The 20,330-nt window shown below is 36.3% G+C and overlaps 1 protein-coding gene across 6 annotated transcripts in view; it reads left to right on the forward strand.

The window, feature by feature from the left end:
- Positions 1–20,330, forward strand: part of MCU (mitochondrial calcium uniporter) — a 204,461-nt gene that overhangs the window by 151,947 nt on the left and 32,184 nt on the right. For all 6 annotated transcript variants that reach the window (XM_025917999.2, XM_086679954.1, XM_086679956.1 and 3 more), the window contains one exon: positions 6,854–6,923. In XM_025917999.2, coding sequence (XP_025773784.1) covers positions 6,854–6,923 — 70 coding nt within the window. The remainder of the gene's footprint in view (positions 1–6,853; positions 6,924–20,330) is intronic.

Genomic DNA, 20,330 nt, shown 5'->3' on the forward strand with positions numbered 1-20,330 from the left:
CAAAGATATTAAGGTATAAGGAAGAAAATAAAGACAATGCAAATAAATATTTATTAAGCCTCTGTCTCCTAGGGTATGGGGAGCAGGGTGGGTACCAATTTGATATAAAGAAATGAAAGCAGTCTTCTGGGTGATCATTACTTTGAAGGGGGAGGCAGACATCTAAACAGATATTAGAATACAATAGGACAAATGAAAAAAAGACAAAATCTGAGAGCAACACAGGAAAGTTACAAAGGAAATGGAGAATGTAATGAATTTAGAAATGATAAAGGAGGGGCGCCTGGGTGGCTCAGTTGGTTGAGTATCTGACTTTGATTTTGGTTCGGGTCATGAGGTCAAGGTCCTGGGATCCTGCTTCATGCTGAGTGTGGAGCCTGCTTGAGATTCTCTCTCTCCCTCTGCCCCTCTCCCTGGGTCGCATGCTCACTTGCTCGCTCTCTCTCTCTCTCTCTCTCTCTCTCTCTCTCTAAAAGTAAGTGAGATAAAAGAAACTGTAAGAATTAAGAATTTTTGTGAAATTAAAGGAATGGGTACATAACATGATAATATAGAATCTAGGTGAAAAGTGTAAGGGTGTTCACTACAAAATTCTTTCAATTTTGCTGCATGTTTGAAATGTTTTATAATAAAAGGTTGGATAAAATAATAATTTTTTTAAAAACCCAGGTAAGGGGCACCTGGGTGGCTCAGTCAGTTAAATGTCCTATAATTTCACAGTGAGAGCCTGGAGCCTGCTTTGAATTCTGTGTCTCCCTCTGGCTTTGCCCCTCCCCCACTCTCTCTCTCTCTCTCTCTCTCTCTCTCTCGCTCGCTCTCGCTCTCTCCCTCTCTCTCTCTCTCTCTCACAAATACATAAACATTAAAAAAAAAAAACGTAAGATGATATAAAGAGGCCAAAGTTTTCTTTTTTGTGTGTGAATGTAGTTTTTTAATAAATAGAAGGGAAGGAACAAGGTAGAAAAGAACTTTCCAGTTCACGGTGAGAAAGGCAGGTTGTCACTTAAGAAAAGGAGAAATTCCTTACTCTGGTATCATTAACATATCCTGTCATGAGACCCAAGAGGATAAACATGCATCCATTAAGGAAAACATAGCATTCATTAGGGTATAAACACATTCCAAGTATAGGTGTCAAATTGCCTCGAATACTAGGGGTTTAAACTGTACACTGAAGTTTTAGTTGTTATTGGACTCTTATTCTTGCACAGTATAAATCATATGTTGTAATTTTGGAGTGATACCAAAATCTAAAATAGAAACATTATTTATCAATGAAGTTTATACCACATTCTCATAACTTTGTTAAGTTGTGATATACTAGAAATATCACTAATCTTTTACATGTCTTACAAACCTAGTTATTATTTTCAAGACCTCATGTAAGAATTGGCCCTAATGAGCATTTCTTGATACAGTTAAATGGATAAATATTTATATTTATTAGGATAAAATGATCTTTCATCAGTTCATATTACATAGAGTGATATGACATACAACTAGTTACAGTTAAGATTTGAGTGTTCTGGTTATTTTAGTCCGTTGCTAGATCAGCAGTGTTGCAGAAGTTTATGACTGAGGTCTTGCCTTATATGGTTTTAGGTATGCTATCTTATTTGATCCTCAAAGCACTATTAGTGTGGGACAAGTATTAATTTTAAATAACTTTATTGGTAATTTAGGAGCTAGATTTAATTTCCTAACTCAAAATCTGATGTTGACCAGATGCAACAAAAAGCCCTTCAAAAAAAGTATAATAAAGTCCTCCATATTGCCTTGTTTTACAGATATGAAATTCTCTTGGAAATCAAAGGTATATAAATTGCTTCATGACTTACTTTATAAAGTAACAATATATTCTAGTAGGGAAATGTTGCCTATATTATAATAAAATGTAGTCACTGTTTAATAATGTTTTCAAAGAGAAAATAATTTTCTAATATTCAACTGTAATATAATTTAATTCACAAAACATTAATACCACCTTCATTTAAACTGCATCGGAAGCTTTGCTTCCTTGGTGAGTTATTGAAAGAAGAATAAAATATGCCTTATATTTAGTATAACCTTTTAAAATTTTTTATGGTACTACCTAAAGAGATTCTCTTTTTAAAACTTCAGATTTCTACTTTAAATATCATAAAGTGTTTATATTGTATAATATCTCTTTGTTTAGAGGTAGTTGTGGCTTTCAAAATACATTATACTTATTAAATGCTTTTCAGTAAGAGTAAGTCTTCAGTAAGAGTAAGATTGAAGATTGAGTTTCTGAATATCTTACATTTTGGTAGAACATCAGTCATTCAAATGTTATCACATTTATATTGTCATTACCCATAAATGAAATCAGCCTTGTGAAGTAGTCAAGTGTGTTGTCATTGCTGTTGTTCATTCAACAAATGAGGATACTGAGACTTAGGGGTGGAAACTCAGGATAGTAAGTTGGAACTGGGCCCAGGGTTTTTGGTGTTTTCCCATACATTAGATCTCGCGGATTTGGAGTCACAGTGCTTATTTCAGTGAATGGTTAGAGTCGAAGTAGTGAAAAATTATCACAGATGTGATGCTTCAGCAATTATATTATATCAAGGACTTGGAAAAAAAACTGATGCCAAATTGTAGAAGCTATTATAGGTTTTTTTGTGTGTTAAAAAACAAATTCAACTGAGTAGATTTGAAGATCTAATTGGCTTTATTAAACAATTCATGAATTGGGCAGCATCCCATCTAGCAAGTACAGGGGAGCCCTGAGGAGTTGTACCAAATAGAAGGTAGGTGTATAGGTAGGAGGCTGGTGGGGGCGGCAAGAAAGTTAATTAGCAAAAGGAAAGGATTGTTCCCTAGAGGGAAGAGTAGAGTGTTTTATCATAACAGATTATCTCTTCTTCCTTTGGGGAATGGAGAGGGTTCTGGTGGTGGCAGACTCAGTGGCACCCATTAGAAAATTCCTCATGACCAGTTAAGACTACATTTCTGGGGGAGGTTGAAACTGCAGTTAGACTATATATAAAGCTCTGGTTTGGGGAGTTGGCCTAAGTGACACCATTCAGGGCCTCTGGTTTTCTTTTTAAGAAAAGACCCAGATTTAGACCTTGGCTTTAGACCAACTGAAATAATTTTACAGTGTTTGTCTCTGATTTTTTATATAAAGGGGATTGCCTTCACTTAAATAAAGGAACTACCTTTCTCTTTCTTATTTTCCTTTCTTTTCTTTCTTTCTTTTTCTTTTTTTTCCCCCTTTCTTCTGTTTTTTTCCCCTTATGGTCTAGTGTCTAACTGGCTATGAATATTTTGGGGATATTGACAGGTTATTTAGACTTGACATTCTTCCCAAGTTGCTGACAGAAATGTGTTGCTGAGTTTGCTCTTCTGAACAATGAAAAGTGAGTGTAGGGGAAGTTGCATAATTTATGATAGTAGTAAAAAACTTTAAGTTTTGACTTGAATTTAATAGTTTGCTCTGAAGGCATGAGATGTCTTTTTAGAATACTAAAGTTTGATATTTTATTAGCTTGAATCTTATGACTTGGGAAAATTAAGTTACGGTGTTTTGTAGTCTGACTCTAACTTGATAATGCTAGCATTTTTCTTTTCTAAGGGTTAAGATTTAAGAAGTGGTTGTATTACCAGAGCAGATGTTGTACTTTTAACTACAAGCCCCTGTTTTTCCTAGAAGTTCTCAAATTACTCATCAAAGATGTGGACTATCAGGATGCGCATGGCTGAGTCAGTAGAACATGCAACCCTTGATTTCAGGGTTGTGAGTTTGAGCCCCACTTTGGGTGTAGAGATTACTCGAAAAAAAAAAGAAAGATGTGGACTGTTTTGCACCAAAAGTATAAATCTGTCTTTTCTTTTCAAGGAGCTGTATTGACACCAAATCACTTTGTTCCCTTGGCATTGATATTGCCTAGAGATTTACTCTTTCTCTCATGATTTCTGCACATTTGGGTATTTGCTTTCTTAACCTTAATCTCCGTCTCTGCCTTTGAAATTTAAATGCATGAATAAATACATACCACTTGCCTGAATGTGTTTCTTTTTTAAACTTCTTGAGGGTTTTTTTTTTAACTTTAAGCATCAGTCAAGAATTTATTAAAAGCTTTCTATCTTCTTGTGATTTATTAAGAATATGCAATTAAAACAGCAAAATATATCCAGTCTAGGGGAGTCATGGAATACAGTTTAGAATAGCAATACCTCTTTGGTCTCTAGCACTTACATTCTTCTCCTTGGTTTTTGTTTTTGCTTTGGTTTGGTTGGAATGTTGTTATGGTTGACACATTAGAAAGAAAAAGGGCAAGAGCAAAACCATTTTTGTTTCTATTGGCCTTATTAGACTATAAGGTATTAGAAGGTTTAAGAAAGGAAAGGACCTATATGTGTGTTTGTGAACACTTCATAAGTAATATTTCATAATTACCAATATCATTATAGAAGTGACTGGGAAGGACTTTGGGAAAGTGATTTATCTCAGAACTACAGAGGCAGGGTTCTACAGCAAGAGTCAGCAAACATTTTCTTGAAGGGCCACATGATAAATATTTTAGACTTTCTCGGCCATAAAGTCGCTGTTCCAACTACTTAACTCTGCTACAACTCCTCAATTCTGCCACTGCAGTGTGAGAGTAGATGACTGAGCTATAGACTGGAAGTAAATAAATGGGCTTGGTTTTGTTCCAGTACAACTTTATTTACAAAAACAGGTGGTTGGCCTGCCAACCTATATTCTTTAGCAGCCTACAAATAATATTCATAAGCAACCATGTGTTTATGCAGTTCTTTGCCCCACAAAAACATTTTTTTATTGTCGAGGAGAACTTGCAAAATCATAGAGGAACAGAGGACTTCCCGTTTTAAAATGGCCCGTCAGATTATACATAAATATTTTCAGGTAATGCAATATGCCAGTTGGAATTTCCTTTAAGATACTCTGGGGGAAAAAACTAGATGGATATAGATGAACCAAATTTGACAAAATGTTGGTAAATATAGAAGTGGGTGATGATACATGGAAGAAATTCATCACACTGTGCTCTTTACTTCTTTGTATGTTCTGAAATGCCCATGCTAGAAAGTTGCTATTTAAGTAAATAATAGCCTGGTAAAGGCAGCAGTTTTTCCCTTCTCTTGAAATAACCTTAAAATAAGAAAGTGAATAAGAAAGCAAGCTCCATCTTTGCAACCAGAGAGATCTCTGCAATCCTAAAGCACAATATATGAAAAAAGGTTTATCAGACCTAATGAAGATAAAATGTGTATATGAGAAGACCCTGAGAGATGAGATCTATGGTTCCAGATCCCCAACAAAGCCAAGAGAGCTCAGCTCTCCCAGAGAAGTGGTTGGCCTCAGTTTTTTCCAAAGCGGGGTTCAACACTAACCCTTTAACTAATACTTTCCTCAAAGAAACATTTATTTAGGGATTTTATGCCAATCCAAATAATTCTTTAATATGAAGGCAAAGACATTTTTTAACATGCCAAGTTTCAGAGAACTTTATTCTCATGAACCCTACTTCTACAGGATGAAATTCAGCCAACCAAGACATGAAAGGGGAAACTATAGTTAAAGTATTGGTAGTGAGCATAGAATCCATTGATCTATAAAATTAAGACATAGCCCCTGTGAATAAGAGGAGACTACTGTATTTACATTTTTAGTAAATGTCAGTCTCATATTTCTGCATGTTTTCCTAAGTGGGAAGGAGGTGGGAACTGAAGTTCACATGAAGGATATAAAGTCTGTTATGCATCATGGTTGTGTTAAGGTATGTCTTGTCATAGAGTCCTAAATGATTTTTCTTTTAGGGCTCATGGAATGGAATATGATATCTGGCTCAGAGGCAGATATTGTGTTTTAGTCACTTGATGCCTTCCTTTAATACTCTCTGTGGCTGGGAGGGGTACCTGGGTAGCTCAGTTGGGTAAGCATTCGACTCTTGATTTTGGCTCAGGTCATGATCTCACGGTTTAGTTCGTGAGATGGAGCCCCACATGGGGCTCTGTGCTGACAGTGTGGAGCTTACTAGGATTCTCTCTCTCTCTCTCTCTCTCTCTCTCTCTCTCTCTCTCTCTCTGCCCCTCCCCCACTTGCACGGCATGTGCACTCACACTCTACCTCTCTGAAAATAAATAAATAAGCATGAAAAAAAATTTTAAATACTTTCTGTGAATAGGAAAGTATACAAAGGGATAAATATAATCATTTGACAAGTCAGAAACATATTTAATATTCTTTTTGAAACTTAGTTTAATTGCGTGAAACTAAATTCCAGATCTAAATCTTAAATGACACTACTCTTTGAGAAGGTAGTAAGATTATGAGTGATTTCCTTCTTAAATTAAAAAAAGGAAATTATTAGGGACTCAAGGAGTGAGGCTCCCTGACCAAATTAAAAATGAAAGAAAAAAAAAAAGGAAAGTGAACAGAAAGATGAGATTTCTACCCAATAACAGCAAATTCATGATACAGCTACTTAAATAACTGGCTTACACCTAGTTATGAAGGCAATGCATGTGTAAACGCTAGCAAGAAAAGGAAGCACAAAAGCTTCACTTTTGACTGGATAGCCCTTAAGCAAATATTAAGTGTTTAAAAAGCAGATGAAAAAACAGTTTGTGTGATGTGTGTGTGTGTAAATATGTTTGTATAAAATCTTGAAAACAAGCCACAATGTTCATCACTGTTGTCTTAGGGTGGTATGAGTTAGAGAGACTTCTTTAAAGTATATTTTTAAACTTTTCTACAAAGAATACGCATTGCTTAAATAACCAGAAAGTTATTTCTGTATGCACATAATTTCACATTTGTTACCGTGTCCTGACAGTGGATGTGTCTTTTTGCGTTTTCTAGGTGCACCAGAGGCTCTCTTCCTGGCAGAATTTGGGAGTTGTTTATTGCAGTACTGTTGTGCCCTCTGATGGTGAGTTTTGGCAAATCCATTTTTTATGTCTATTTTCTTTTTCTTAACTCAGTGTTTCTCATTCTCTAACATACAAGTTTACATATCCTACTCTTTCACTTCAGATGCACTTGGAGTCAGAGAGAGAAGCAGGGGGAGGCAATGCTAAAGAGAAATAAAATTTGAATGAAGATATAGTGAATTTAGAGGAGAAATCAGAAAGAAAAGCTAATAGGCCCATCCAGTTTTCATAGATCAAGGAATGTTATTATCTCATCTCTTCATTTATGTTTTAAAATTGGGGACAAAGGTAATGTGAAGATCACAGAAGCACCATCTTTGGTATTTCCTAACCACTGGGTCTTTATTCTATGTATCGTGATCAAACTCTCCAGCCCCTTCACGTCATCAGGGCCTAGAAAGAAGCAATTCAAAATCTGCAACCTCCTGCCTGATTGTTTTTTTCTTCCCTGATGGTACTATCCTTCTTTGATGTGAGGAAGAATGAACCGATGCTTGGGGACCACATGCAGTCCTTCGTAAAAGTCCATAATGCTGCAAACTGACAACAGGACGGAGGCTGTTGTTACAGTAGTGGAGGGATATGTTTACAGCTCTTCTTGTCATTTCTCTCACTCAGTATTGGACACTCACAGTTTATATTATTTGCTTAATAGGGTTGAGTGTTAATATATTTCCTCTGTATAAAGTTTAGTTTGATAGAATTCTAATTTCAACCTTATAAACATTAAATTTATAGGCAAAGCAACCATCAAAAGAGCATCTAGCAAACTTAAAGACCCCTAAAGCAACGAAATCTCAGCAGAATTTTTAGAGTCCTAGGATCCCCGTTATTGATCAGAATCGATATTTAGAGTGTTACCAGAACCCTCCCCCTCAAAGCTGTTTAAATTTAATGCAGCTGCTATTATCCTGTATGGAAGTATTTCAGTAATGTAACAGTGCTACAGTTGTACTGGGATATCTAGATGAATATTATTCCAGGACATAAATGCTAGTAGATTGACTGTATTTTGCATAAGGGGTGGAAGGCAATATTTTTGCAAAAGCTGAAGGGATACATACTTTAAAAGAAGTGTGGGTCCCCAAATTCCTACCAATACTATTGTCCTTCTTAAGAAAACCAATTCATATTAGTAATCAAAAAATAGAAGCACATAATTGGTTTAATGCAACTCATTGCCCATACTATCCACAAATTATACATCTTTCTTATTTTTACTTCTAAGCTAATTTTACCTTAGGTCTGTATAGTGTATGAGAAAACTCTGCTTAATACATAGCTACTTGTAGCCAGCCGTCTCTGTGATCATTTACTGCTCTTAGTTGAGACTGCCGGATCATATTCTTTATCAAATCATTTTTAAAAAGTACAAAATCTAAAATACCACATTATGTTTATATACCTATTATATATGCCTAATATATACTACCTCTCAATAATTGCATGTTAATTATGTTGTTTGACCGATCTTCTATTTATGACTATAATAGCTCAGATAACACATATAAATTATTTTAAATGTTTAACCTTCTTACCAAAGCAATCTAAAGGTTCTTAGTTTTTCTTATGCCACAAATACTGTTAAAGATCTGGTGAAAGCTCTCTCTATATATCTGCTTACATACATACATACATACATACATACACATACACATAGGAAATTTTACACATAATTTCTTAATGATAAAGACTCCCTTAAACCAACTCATGGACTCCTCATCTCATGGCCCTCAACCTCAGATACATTGTATACAGGTGCACAGGTACGTACCCATATCTGTGCACATGTTCCCTTTCGTGAGAGGCATTATGTTTAGAGGTTAAGTACGAGACAAGCTTTGGAGTCAAGCAGATCTAGGCTTACATCCCAGTTTCACTATTTAACCACCTTATAACTTTAGGCAAGGGCATTAGCTTCTCAAAGCCTCTTTTCTCATTTGTGAAATGGAGATAGTAATAGTTATCACCTCTGAGAGAAAAACAACTTACCCTGCAGAAATAGTACTTATCCACCAGAATGACTTACTCTATAAAGAGTGCTTGTGGTAGTGTTAAAGACCTCTAATCTAAGAACAGTGGTTGGGGCTTCTCGTTTTAATTTCATTGTGCCCCCATCCTCAACTATAAAACTACGCAAAATTTTTATGACTGTATTGTTTGTACCTACTTAAGATCTCCAAAGCCTTGTTTATACCTGCTTAAGATTTCCAAAGCCTTTAGGGCGTTCCTCTTCACATTAATGAAAGTTAAGGATGAGAGTAATTCTGCTATAGACAGGTTGAATGTATAATTTATCATCCAACCCAGGATACTTTTGAGAATGAAAAGGGAGCAACCAGAGTTTTCCTGACAGATTTTCACAGTTTAACCCAGGACGTATTGTCCCCTAAGCTTTTGGGAAAGTGTCAAGGGTGAGCTAGCATAAGAACAAGGAAAATCGCCCCTTCTAGCTGCCTTCCTTTCTCTATCCAGAATGTGATGCTACTCAGTTAACCCTGTTTTGAGAATTGTGGTAGAGAGTTGTGTTTATTTTGTAGTTAACAAAAGATGTAAGATTTTCATACAACAGTTAGAGAGCAAATAATTTTTGTAATAAAGGGCTATTGAAAATTCCTGTTTAATAATAAATAACCATCTGTTTAATTAACCCAAGTATAGATAACATATAAATTCTTTATTTTTTTTAAATATTTTTGAATGTTTATTTATTTTTGAGAGAGAGAGAGAGAGAGAGAGAGAGAGAGAGAATGAGCAGGGGAGGGGTAGAGAGAGAGGGAGACACAGAATCTCCAGGCTCTGAGCTGTCAGCAGAGCCTGACACGGGGCTCGAACTCACGAGCCGTGAGATCATGACCTGAGCCGAAGTCGGACACTCAACCAACTGAGCCAGGCAGGTGCCGCTGATAACATATAAATTCTTAATCTAAGGTCTGTGGATGGTTTGGAGAACTAAATATTGCCCCAACTTTCTTCTTTGGTTTTTGTCCTGTTACGTTTTTAAATTTAAAAAAATTTTTTTTAATTTTTAAAAAATGTTTATCTTGAGAGAGAGAGAGCAAGCAGGGGAGGGACAGTGAGAGAGAGAGAGAGAGAAAGAGAGAGAAAGATATCCCAAGCAGGCTCCACACTGTCAGTGCAGAGCCCAGTGTGGGGCTGAATCCCACAAAGGGTGAGATCATGACCTGAGCCAAAACCAAGAGTTGGATGCTTAACTGACAGCCACTTGGGAACCCCTGTCCTGTTCCTTTTTTTTTTTTTTTTAAGCTTCATTGAGATATGTTTTACATATCCTAAAATTCACCTGTCATTTCATAGCATCATAACAATCCAGTGTTAGACTGCTTCCTTCACCCCTAAAAGTTCCCTGGTTCCTGTTTTGCAGTCATTCCCTTCTCCCACCTTGTGCCCCATGCAATCACTAATCCACTTTCTGCCTCTAATAATTAAATCTTGTCCAAAAATGTCATATGAATGGACTCCTACAGTATGTAGTCTTTTGCATGTAGCTTGTTTTATGTTATGATAATGCTTTTGAGGTTTATCCCTGTTATATGGTGTTGCGGCTCTTTATTTTTATTGCTGAGAAGTATTTTGGTATACGGAAATATCACATTTTGTTTATTCACCAAATGAAAGATATTTGGGTTGTTTTCTATTTTGGCCTGTTCATACTGCTGGTATCAACATTTGCCTGTAAGTCTGGGTGAACATATGTTTCCGTTTCCTTTGGGTACTTAGTGGAAAGTAGGGTTATATGGTATATGCTTAGCTTTTTAAGAAATTGCAAAACTGTTTTCCAAAGTGGCTGTACCACTTTGCATTCCCACCAGCAACATGTAAGTGTTCCAGTTTCCCCATATCCTCCCCAACGCTTGTTTGAATCAATCTTCTTGATTATAGATATTTTAGTGGATATGTAGTATTATTTCATTGCATTTCACTGATGACTAATGATGTTGAGCATCTTTTTATTTTATTTTTTTATTTTAGAGAGAGTTTGCACGAACGGATGAGAGGGGGCAGAGCGAGAGACAGAATCTTAAGCAGGCACCGCGCTCAGTCCGTGATCCCCTGGGATCATGACCTGAGCTGAAATCAAAAGTCAGATGCTCAACTGACTGAGCCACCCAGACACCCTGTTGAGCATCTTTTAATGTGCTTATTAACCATTCAAGTATTTTCTTTGGTAAAGCATCCAAATTTTTGTCCATTTAAAAAAGTTGACCATCTTAGTCGTGATTTATAAGGATTCTTTATATATTCTAGAGCTTTTCCTGTTGCTTTTCAAATAGTTTTGGGGGAAAAAAGGATTTGTTTGAGTCATCTTACTAATGGCCACTTTTTATACACATTTGGAAATTCTGTCTTTACTGTCATCATCATATTGAGGCACAAACTACCCCACCACTGTGTTTCATTCCAACTGTTTAAAAACTTGACAACAAAAAAGAAATGAAACTAATGAAACCACTTAATCGTCAAAGATGCTAGAACACAAAGCTCTGGGGTCTTAATATGGCAGAGTTGTCACCAACCTAAAGATGAAGTTGGGAATGCTGAAACAGACTATAGGTTTCCATTTAAAAAATATATCTTATAGTTTGGACTTTTTGTTTAAGTAGAAGTTTCAGTTAGGAGCTACCAAAATGTGATTGCACTTGTTCTATCACAAAACCCTTTTTTGTAAGGTTCTATAAAAATTGACTTTCACATTGCTGAGAAAAGCTGCCACATGAAATTGGAAAGACCTTTAAACTTTATGTGCTGACAGTTTTGAACTGGCTTAGCTTAGAGTAGAAGCAAATTTGTCAAATTTCAGATGATGTCATCCAATCTAGGATTGCTGTCAGTTATTCCAATACTTTGAAGTAAATTTTGAATGAATTGGAAACTATCCCATTTCCCTTCAGAATACAACTTGATGAAACTACTGATTTGCTCTAAAGCCTTAGTTCCTACTTTTTGTCTGTTAATAAGCATGCTGACACAATCAAAAAAAATCTCAAATATGTGTGATTCTCTTACGGAAATTAGAAAATCTGTTAACGTTAATGGCTGTAACCTTCTTTGGAAGATTGTTAAATTTCTTTGCCAAAATAACTACCAGAAAAAAAATTTTTTTGATGCTAAGGAAGATCTTGGTACTCTCTGCACAGATGGTACATCTTCCAAGCTTAGTAACATGCATATTTATATTGCCTTAGAGAAGAAAGGAGCCCCACCCATTGTAATAATGCACTGGGTGTTGTTGGTTTTTTGTTTTTTTTTTTTTTCACTTGCACATACTGGCATTGAAAGCTTTTCCCAGAGTCCTAAAAGAAGCCTTGCCTGCTACCACAGAAGTAGTCACTATCATAAGATGATTTTATCAAAATAGAAAGTTTTTCTTTGCTTGGTTAAACTTTTGACGGGAGTTTTGCTTTTTACTTATTTTTATTTATTTGTTTTTTGAATTTTTTACAATCTAAATCCAAGTTAGTTAACATATAGTGTAATAATGATTTCAGGAATAGAATTTAGTGATTCATCATTTACATATAACAAGTGCCATTTACATGCCAACACGTGTCCTGCTTAAAGCCCCTTGCCCATTTAGCCCATTCCCCCACCCAATACCCCTCCAGCAACCCTCAGTTTGTTCTCTGTATTTAAGAGTCTGTTATGGTTTGTCTCCCTCTCTGTTTTAATACTATTTTTGCTTCCCTTCCCTTATGTTCATCTGTTTTGTATCTTAAATTCCACATATGAGTGAAATCATATACTTGTCTTTCTTTGACTGACTTATTTCAGTTAACTTAATGCACTCTAATTCCATCCACATTGTTGCAAATGGCAAAATTTCATTCTTTTGATTGGCAAATAGTACTCCATTGTGTATATATACCACATCTTTTTTATCCATTCATCAGATAATGGACATTTGGGTTCTTTCCATACTTTGGCTATTGTCGATAGTGCTGCTTGTAAACATTGGGGTGCATGTGCCCCTTCAAAACAGCATACCTGTATCTCTTGTATAAATACCTAGTAGTGCAATTGCTGGCTCGTAGGGTAGTTCTGTTTTTAATTTTTTGAGAACCTCCGTACTGTTTTCCAGCGTTGCTGTACCAGTTAGTATTCCCACCAGCCGTGCAAAAGAGATCCTCTTCCTCCACATTGTCGCCAACATCTGTGGTTGCCTGAGTTGTTAATTTTAGCCATTCTGACAGATGTGAGGTGATAGCTCACCTATGTGAGCTTGTGGTTTTGATTTGTATTTGCCTGATGATGAGTGATGTTGAGCATTTTTTCCTGTGTCTGTTAGCCATCTAGATGTCTTCTTTGGAAGTGTCTATTCAGTCTTTTGCCCATTTCTTCACTGGATTATTTGTTTTTTGGTGTTGAGTTTGATAAGTTTTGGATATTAACCCTTTATCTAACATGTCGTTTGCAAATATCTTATCCCATTCCATTGGTTACCTTTTAGTTTTGCTCATTGTTTCCTTCTCTGTGCAGAAGCTTTCTATTTTGATGAGGTCCCAGTAGTTCATTTTTGCTTTTGTTTCCCTTGCCTCCAGAGTAAGGGTAGCTGAGTAAGAAGTGGCTGCGGGCAAGATCAAAGAGGTTTTTGCCTGCTTTCTCCTCTAGGATTGTGATGGCTTCCTGTCTTATGTTTAGGTCTTTCATCCATTTTGAATTTATTTTCGTGTTGGTGTAAGAAAGTGTTCCAGGTTCATTCTGCTGCATGTCACTCTCCAGTTTTCCCAACACCATTTGCTGAAGAGACTGTCTTTTTTGCCATCGGATATTCTTTCCTGCTTTGTCAAAGATTAGTTGGCCATACGTTTGTGGGACCATTTCTGAGTTCTCTATTCTGTTCCATTGATCTGTGTGCCTGTTTTTGTGCCAGTACCATTCCATCTTGATGATTACTGCTTTGTAGTATAGCTTGAAGTCTGGAATTGTGATGCCTCCAGCTTTGGGTTTCTCTTTTAGGATTGCTCTGGCTATTCGGGGTCTTTACTGGCTCCATACAAATTTTAGGATTATTTGTTCTAGCTCTGTGAAGAATGCCGGTGTTATTTTGATAGAGATTTTAGGAGTTTTGCTTTTTAAGAGAAGAGAAAATTTAGTTAAAGGAAGAGTTTACTTATGCCTTGATTTATTTGGAAATATTTGGGACTTTATGAATGAGCATAATCTTCCAATTCAAGACCTTTCGGTCATTATTATGAATTTGGTAGAAAAATCATGAATTCTTTTAACCGAGCTGTAGCTCTGAAGTTGGTAATTAGAAATAGACAACCCTGTGAATTTTCCAACTGCGGGGGTAGGGAGTTTCTCTGAAGTCTACTCATGAATGGAAAGCTTTGTCAGTTTCTCTACAAGAACTGAAAAACCTCAGAGCTCTTGAAGATTACTTCCATTCAGAAACCTTAAAATTGAATTTTGGATTTATAATCTTCTCACTTTTGATACTGCATCAAAATAGTGATATGAATTCAATTCTAAGAGTCTTAGAACATTCTTAAGTTCCTTGCACACACCTATCCTACCATCATCATCTGCCAAAGGGAGCTGTGATTACATTTACTATATCTTTCTCAGAGTCTCTGAGTGTTCACAACTTCTTTTCACAAAAACAGAAAGGCACAACCTTTTAGATATCAAAGATGATATTCTGGTTAACTATGACTTCTTTACGTGACTTTATGTGACTTCTTTATTCAAGCCAAGCAATAGCAGCCTTGTAATTGAAATGGTTTTTTATATAGTATTAAAGTTTATATTTTATTTAACTTGTACAATTTTGTTTTATCTCTTTAAAAAATAAGAAATGGCCATTAATTTTGAGTTAAAATGAGGAAAGTCAGTTTTTTGTCAACATTTATTTTAAAAATATGTCAGTGTAGTAGTCTGCTTGGGCTGCCATAAAATAGCATAGGCTGAATGGCTTAAACAACAAAAATTTATTTTTTTCCCAGTTCTGGATGCTGGAAGTCTGAGGCCAGAGTACCAGCATGGTCTGGTTCTGGCAAGAACTCTGTTAGCTTGCACATAGCCACCTTCACTCTGTGTCCTCACATGGTGGGGACTGGAGAGAGCGCTTACCTTCTTATAAATCCACAGTCCTATCAGATTAGGACCCCACCTTTATGACCCCATTTAACTTTAATTACCTCCTAAAGACCCATCTCCAGATAGTCACACTGAGATTTAGAGCTTTAACCTATGAATTTTGGCAGGGAGACACAATTTAGTCTGTAGCAGACAATATGAAGGAAATCAGTTTCTGATGCAATAAAATAAATTATATCTAAAATTTTTATGTATAAATTGTTTGAATTTTTTCAGGGAATAAGGCTATAGGAGGAATCCATACCCTTATCAGTGTCTCAAAGAGGTCAATTACCCAAAAATACTAAGGAACATGGAATTGGTTTATATAGCAATAACTGGTTTCCTTCTTGTTGTCCTCAGTGGAACAAGTCACTTTTGTTTTCTTGAGATTTAAAGGAATGATTGGAAATTTTCCATGGATGTATTACATGCTTTTAGACTTTGGGTTTTAAGACCTTAGTTTTTAGGAAAATCAAGAGAAACTGTTAAAGCAGGCATTTTTTTCATATATTCTCATTGAATCTTCTCCGCAGCCCTATGAGGTATTAGAATCCCTACACTGTGAGGAAACTGAGGTACAGTTATATTCAGTAACATGCCCATGGATTTGAGGTATCTCCTGTGGTAGAACTTGAGGACTATCAAATCTGAGATTCCAAAACCATGCTTTTTCTACTGCACTCCACTGTCTATATATACTTTAGGATTGTATTCTGTTTATCATCCAGAAATTAAAGTGGATCAAGGATCAAGGTTTAATAAAGTTACTTTCATAGCAGCACCACCAAAAACATCAGTTTTAAAAGGAAAAAATGTTACAGTACTATATTAGGACAGGATTTCATTTTTACAAAAGCAAAAGAAAATTTTAATTCTCAGTAGAGTGAGTGCACGAATGGAAAGAAAGGGAGGGGATGATCTTTTACTTAGCACAAATGGTTTTGACATTTCTGAGAAATATTTTCATGAAGTCATTTTAAAAGAACCTGAATTAACAAGAAGTACCTAGGTTGTACAACTATTTAGCATCAGACTGATAACACCATGTATAAAAAGATGATTTATAACTTTGTATTTTTCCAACTTTTACTATTTAAGCCCCATAATAACTCCACAAAAATTGTACATAGTTTACAGAAATTACCTTGTACAAATACTGATTCACCCAAGGTACAAAATGAAATACATAGTTGATGTGATTAAAATGAATTTATACTACTGGTTAGAAAGAAACAACTGGATTTATCAAGCTACTGAAGTTATGATTATATAATTGGGCTTTCTTATATTGCCGTGGAAAATTATTTCCTACGTAAAATTTACAAGTTTTCAACATAAGTATTCTTCAAATGCTGTTAATATGTGACAGACTTAGTATATTTAATATATTATGAATAATGTAAAGAAAATTTCAATAATCTATTTTTCATAGTTAAATAGATTCTTCTGAGGTTATTGTGAAGCAAGCACATTTTGTTTATACATGTTAATTATTGATATCAAAGATATTTTTGCCACAATGTATAAGGAAGGGCCTTATTATCACCAAAATAATATTTAGTTTACTCTGTTACATGGTAATCTTATGTTTTGTTTAACATATAATTTAATGAAAAAGCCTATGGGCTTTTGGAATTGTATTTATGAACATAGAAGTGAGTATTAAAGATAAATTGTGTGAAGCTATCTAGGCATGATACTAGTAAAAAAAATCTGTAAAACATATATTAAGAAGAGTAAACTTTATTGAATGACACAAAAGAAGATAAAAATAAATGCAGAGTTATGACATGTTAACGAATGTGAGGACAACACTGTAAAAATTGTCCGCTTCCCCCACATGAATTTATAAACTCCAGTGCAATGCTAATCTAAACTAAACCCCAACAGGAACTGCTGAATTTATTCAAAACTTCATATGAAAAAAGAAAACTACACAAATACCTAAAATAAATTTGGAGCGGAAAAGGGGGGAAGGTTTGCCTCAACTACGTATTAAGATGTATTTTTAAAACCATAATAATCAAAACAGGTTCAGGAAAGATCGTAGAGTCAGATTAGAGAAACCTTGCATGTACGGGAATTTGACATGTGTGATAGAATTAACATTGTACATCAGGAGAAAAGGGAGACTATTCAATAAATGCGGCTGTTATAGTTGACTTCTTACCTCACAAAAGTAAATTCCAAATGGCATAAGGAGTAAAATGTGAAATGCAGAGCTCTAAAAGGAAAAGAAAAGTTGGCCAAATTTATATTGGAAACTAAAAACAAGGAGGGCTGCTAACTTTCTTAGCCTTCTTTTTATTTACAATAAAGAAGAAGAAAACCTGTTTTTTTTCCAGGGATAAATAAATTGTGGTATATTCATAAATAAAATTCTACATAGGACTTTAAGTTAATGATCCAGAAATATGATTCAATTTGGATAAATGTCAAAGCATTATTGAGCATAAAAGGCAAGTTGTAGAAAGTTGAATATAGTGCAACCATTTATGTAATGTCTAAATACACGTAAGAACCATGCCATATTTAGTTATTTAACACCACGTAGCAAATTACGGCAATATTTAGTGGCTTAACAATAATAATCCTGTATTATCTCATGTTTTATGGATTTGGAACTCGGGAGCAGTTTAGCTGGGCAATTCAGAATCTCATGGAGTTGCAATCCCATGCTCGCTGGCGCTGCAGTGGTCTGAAGGTTTGACTGGGGCTGGAGGGTTCGATTCTAAGATAACTCACAATATGAGCTGAGAAGTTGGTACTGGCTCTTGGTAGGAGATTCCACTTCTTCTCAATGTTGGCTTCTCCACAGGGCTGCAGGTTTGTCCTTGTGGCTAATGGGTTCCCTCAGAGCATGTGATCCAAAAGAGCAAGACAGAAGCCACACAGTCTTTTATGGCATAGTCTGGGAAGTTACACACCATCACATCTGCTGTATTCTACTGATTTTACAGACCAGCCCTGATTTGATGTGGGATGCGACCATACAAGGATATGAATACCTAGAGGCAAGGATCATAGAAAACCACCTCAAAGGCTGGCTTCCACTATACTATATACTGTATACTAAGCTGTGTCTCTGTGTGTGTTTGTCTGCCTGCCTGCCTGCATGTATGTATATCATGGATGAGACTGCTAAACACCAAATACCAACTTCAAGATAGTGGTTTTCTGTGGAAAAAGAAAGACTACCCTGCTTGAGTATGGATAGTTTTTTGAACAGGAGCAAGGCTGGAATGATGTAGGGAATTCACTTACAATATAGCTGATAGAAGAAAGGTGGTGGTGACCTGGACTAAGAAGATGGTGGTAATGCAGAGAATTGGAAGGATTAGAGTTGTTTAGAAAATAGAATGAAAGGACATGGTGACTGATTAGATATGAGGGATGTCATGTTCTCGTTCTAAGTAGTCAGGGATATCATACAATTTTCTGGATTGGGCAAAAGTTAAATAATGGTGCTATTACTGACTGAGATGAAAAATGTCAGAGGTGGGTGGTTCAGGGAAGATTAATTCAATTTTAGGATATTTTTACTTTGAGATGTGCATATGGGAAATCCACACGTCCAGCAGACAGTTGAATATAGGTTTGGGACATCATCAACATTTAGAAGTTAGCTGGCAGTCGGGAAAGACATAAGATTGCCTAGAGAGTGTGTGGTTTAAGAAGCACAGAGACCTAGGACAAAGCACGTAGAAATTTTCAAGGGATGAATACAAGAATAAGAGCCTATGAAGGAAAATGAGAAAGTGTAAACAGAAAGTTGCAAACAACCAGGAGAGTATGGAATCACAGAAACCAAAAGGAAAGCTTTTTATAAAGTGAAGGAGCAGGTTTGATGAAGTTTTGGGGTGATGGTGGGATTCATGAGGTCCGGAGCCAACAGCCAAGAAAGAATTCTTGAAGACGTCTTTGGTACAAAAAGGTGATTTTATTAAAGCATGGGGACAGGACCTGTGGGCAGGAAGAGCTGCACTAGGGTCATGACGGTAACTCATTGTATACCCTCAGGTTGGGAGGAGTCTCTAATGTATTTTTGGAAGCAAGGTTTCCAGGACCTTGAGGGGCTAGCTGTTGCTACAGAAATGCCATTTATTACAGTTCAGTAAAACCTCAGTCATGAGACCCTTCAGATGTGTATCAGGGGGCCATAAGCTTGGAGTATGATTGGCAGCATATCTCTTGGGGCAGTTGAGATAGAGGAAGTATACTTACAGGATCCAGGAAGTTGTGATAATATTAAGCTAAGGTTCTCTTTTGCCCCTAGCAAAGTGTCCTCATGGAGGCAGCTGAGTTCCTAGAGGGAGGTCACTTTGCCGGTTTCAAGGACTTGTCAATGGGCTGTAGGCAGTAAGGGAATTTAATTTTTCATTTGCCTTAGTTTCCCACATTACCATGGCAAGCACTTAAACCCCTTTCCTTCGTTCTTGGGTAGCCAGGAGTGTCCAAGAAGGAGTATCACACATATTCCACCATGGTGGGGTGGGAGTGGGTGCCAGCCTGTATTTTGCCCTCAGCTTGCCCCACACTCCCTCATCAGGTTGACATCATTAGATATTGCTAAAACAAGCAAGTTAAAGGCCAAAATTCCCACTGAATTTAGCAACCTAATATCATACATGACCTGGGAGAAAATGACTTTTTAGTCGAATGATGAGATCCAAAATCACTTAGCATTGGGTTGAACTGTATCAATTTAGGAATATCACTTAACCTTGCCAGACTTTATTGTTAGCTGCAAAAGAAGGACATTAGTAATGAAGTTTTGGGGTGATGGGGGGAGTGGTCTGGAGCCGACAGCCAAGAAAGAATTCTTGAGGATGTCTTTAGTGCAAAAAGGTGATTTTATTAAAGCACTAGGACAGGACCCCTGTTCAGAAAGAGGTGCCCTGAGGTTGTGATGGGTAACTAGTTATATACTATGAAGTTGGGGGGGTAAAGTCAAAAGGGAGGCCTCCAGAGGGACTTTGATATGCTAAACAATACCTGAGGCCTTGCTATTGTGAAGCTAAAGGTGTTTTTCTTCTAGTAAGGCATTAACATTAGGACGGTATGGGGTTCCTGTAGAAATGTTGTGCTCTGTATTTACCTCAGGTATTTCTCAATGGGCTGCAAGTCATAAGGAAATTTAATTTTACTACCATTTCCTTCCTGCCTTTGTTCCCCATATCACTATGGAGGGGTGATGTTGGGTCTCTAGGAAACTGAGTCTACAGGTTTCTGGAGATTAGGCTATTGATTAGATTGCCTTTTTTTTCCTTTTTTTTTTTTTTTTTTTTTAATTTACTAAGATA

This window comes from Puma concolor, chromosome D2 (genome assembly GCF_028749965.1).
Source record: "Puma concolor isolate L17-30 chromosome D2, mPumCon1.1.hap2, whole genome shotgun sequence".
NCBI classification, from domain to species: Eukaryota; Metazoa; Chordata; class Mammalia; order Carnivora; family Felidae; genus Puma; species Puma concolor.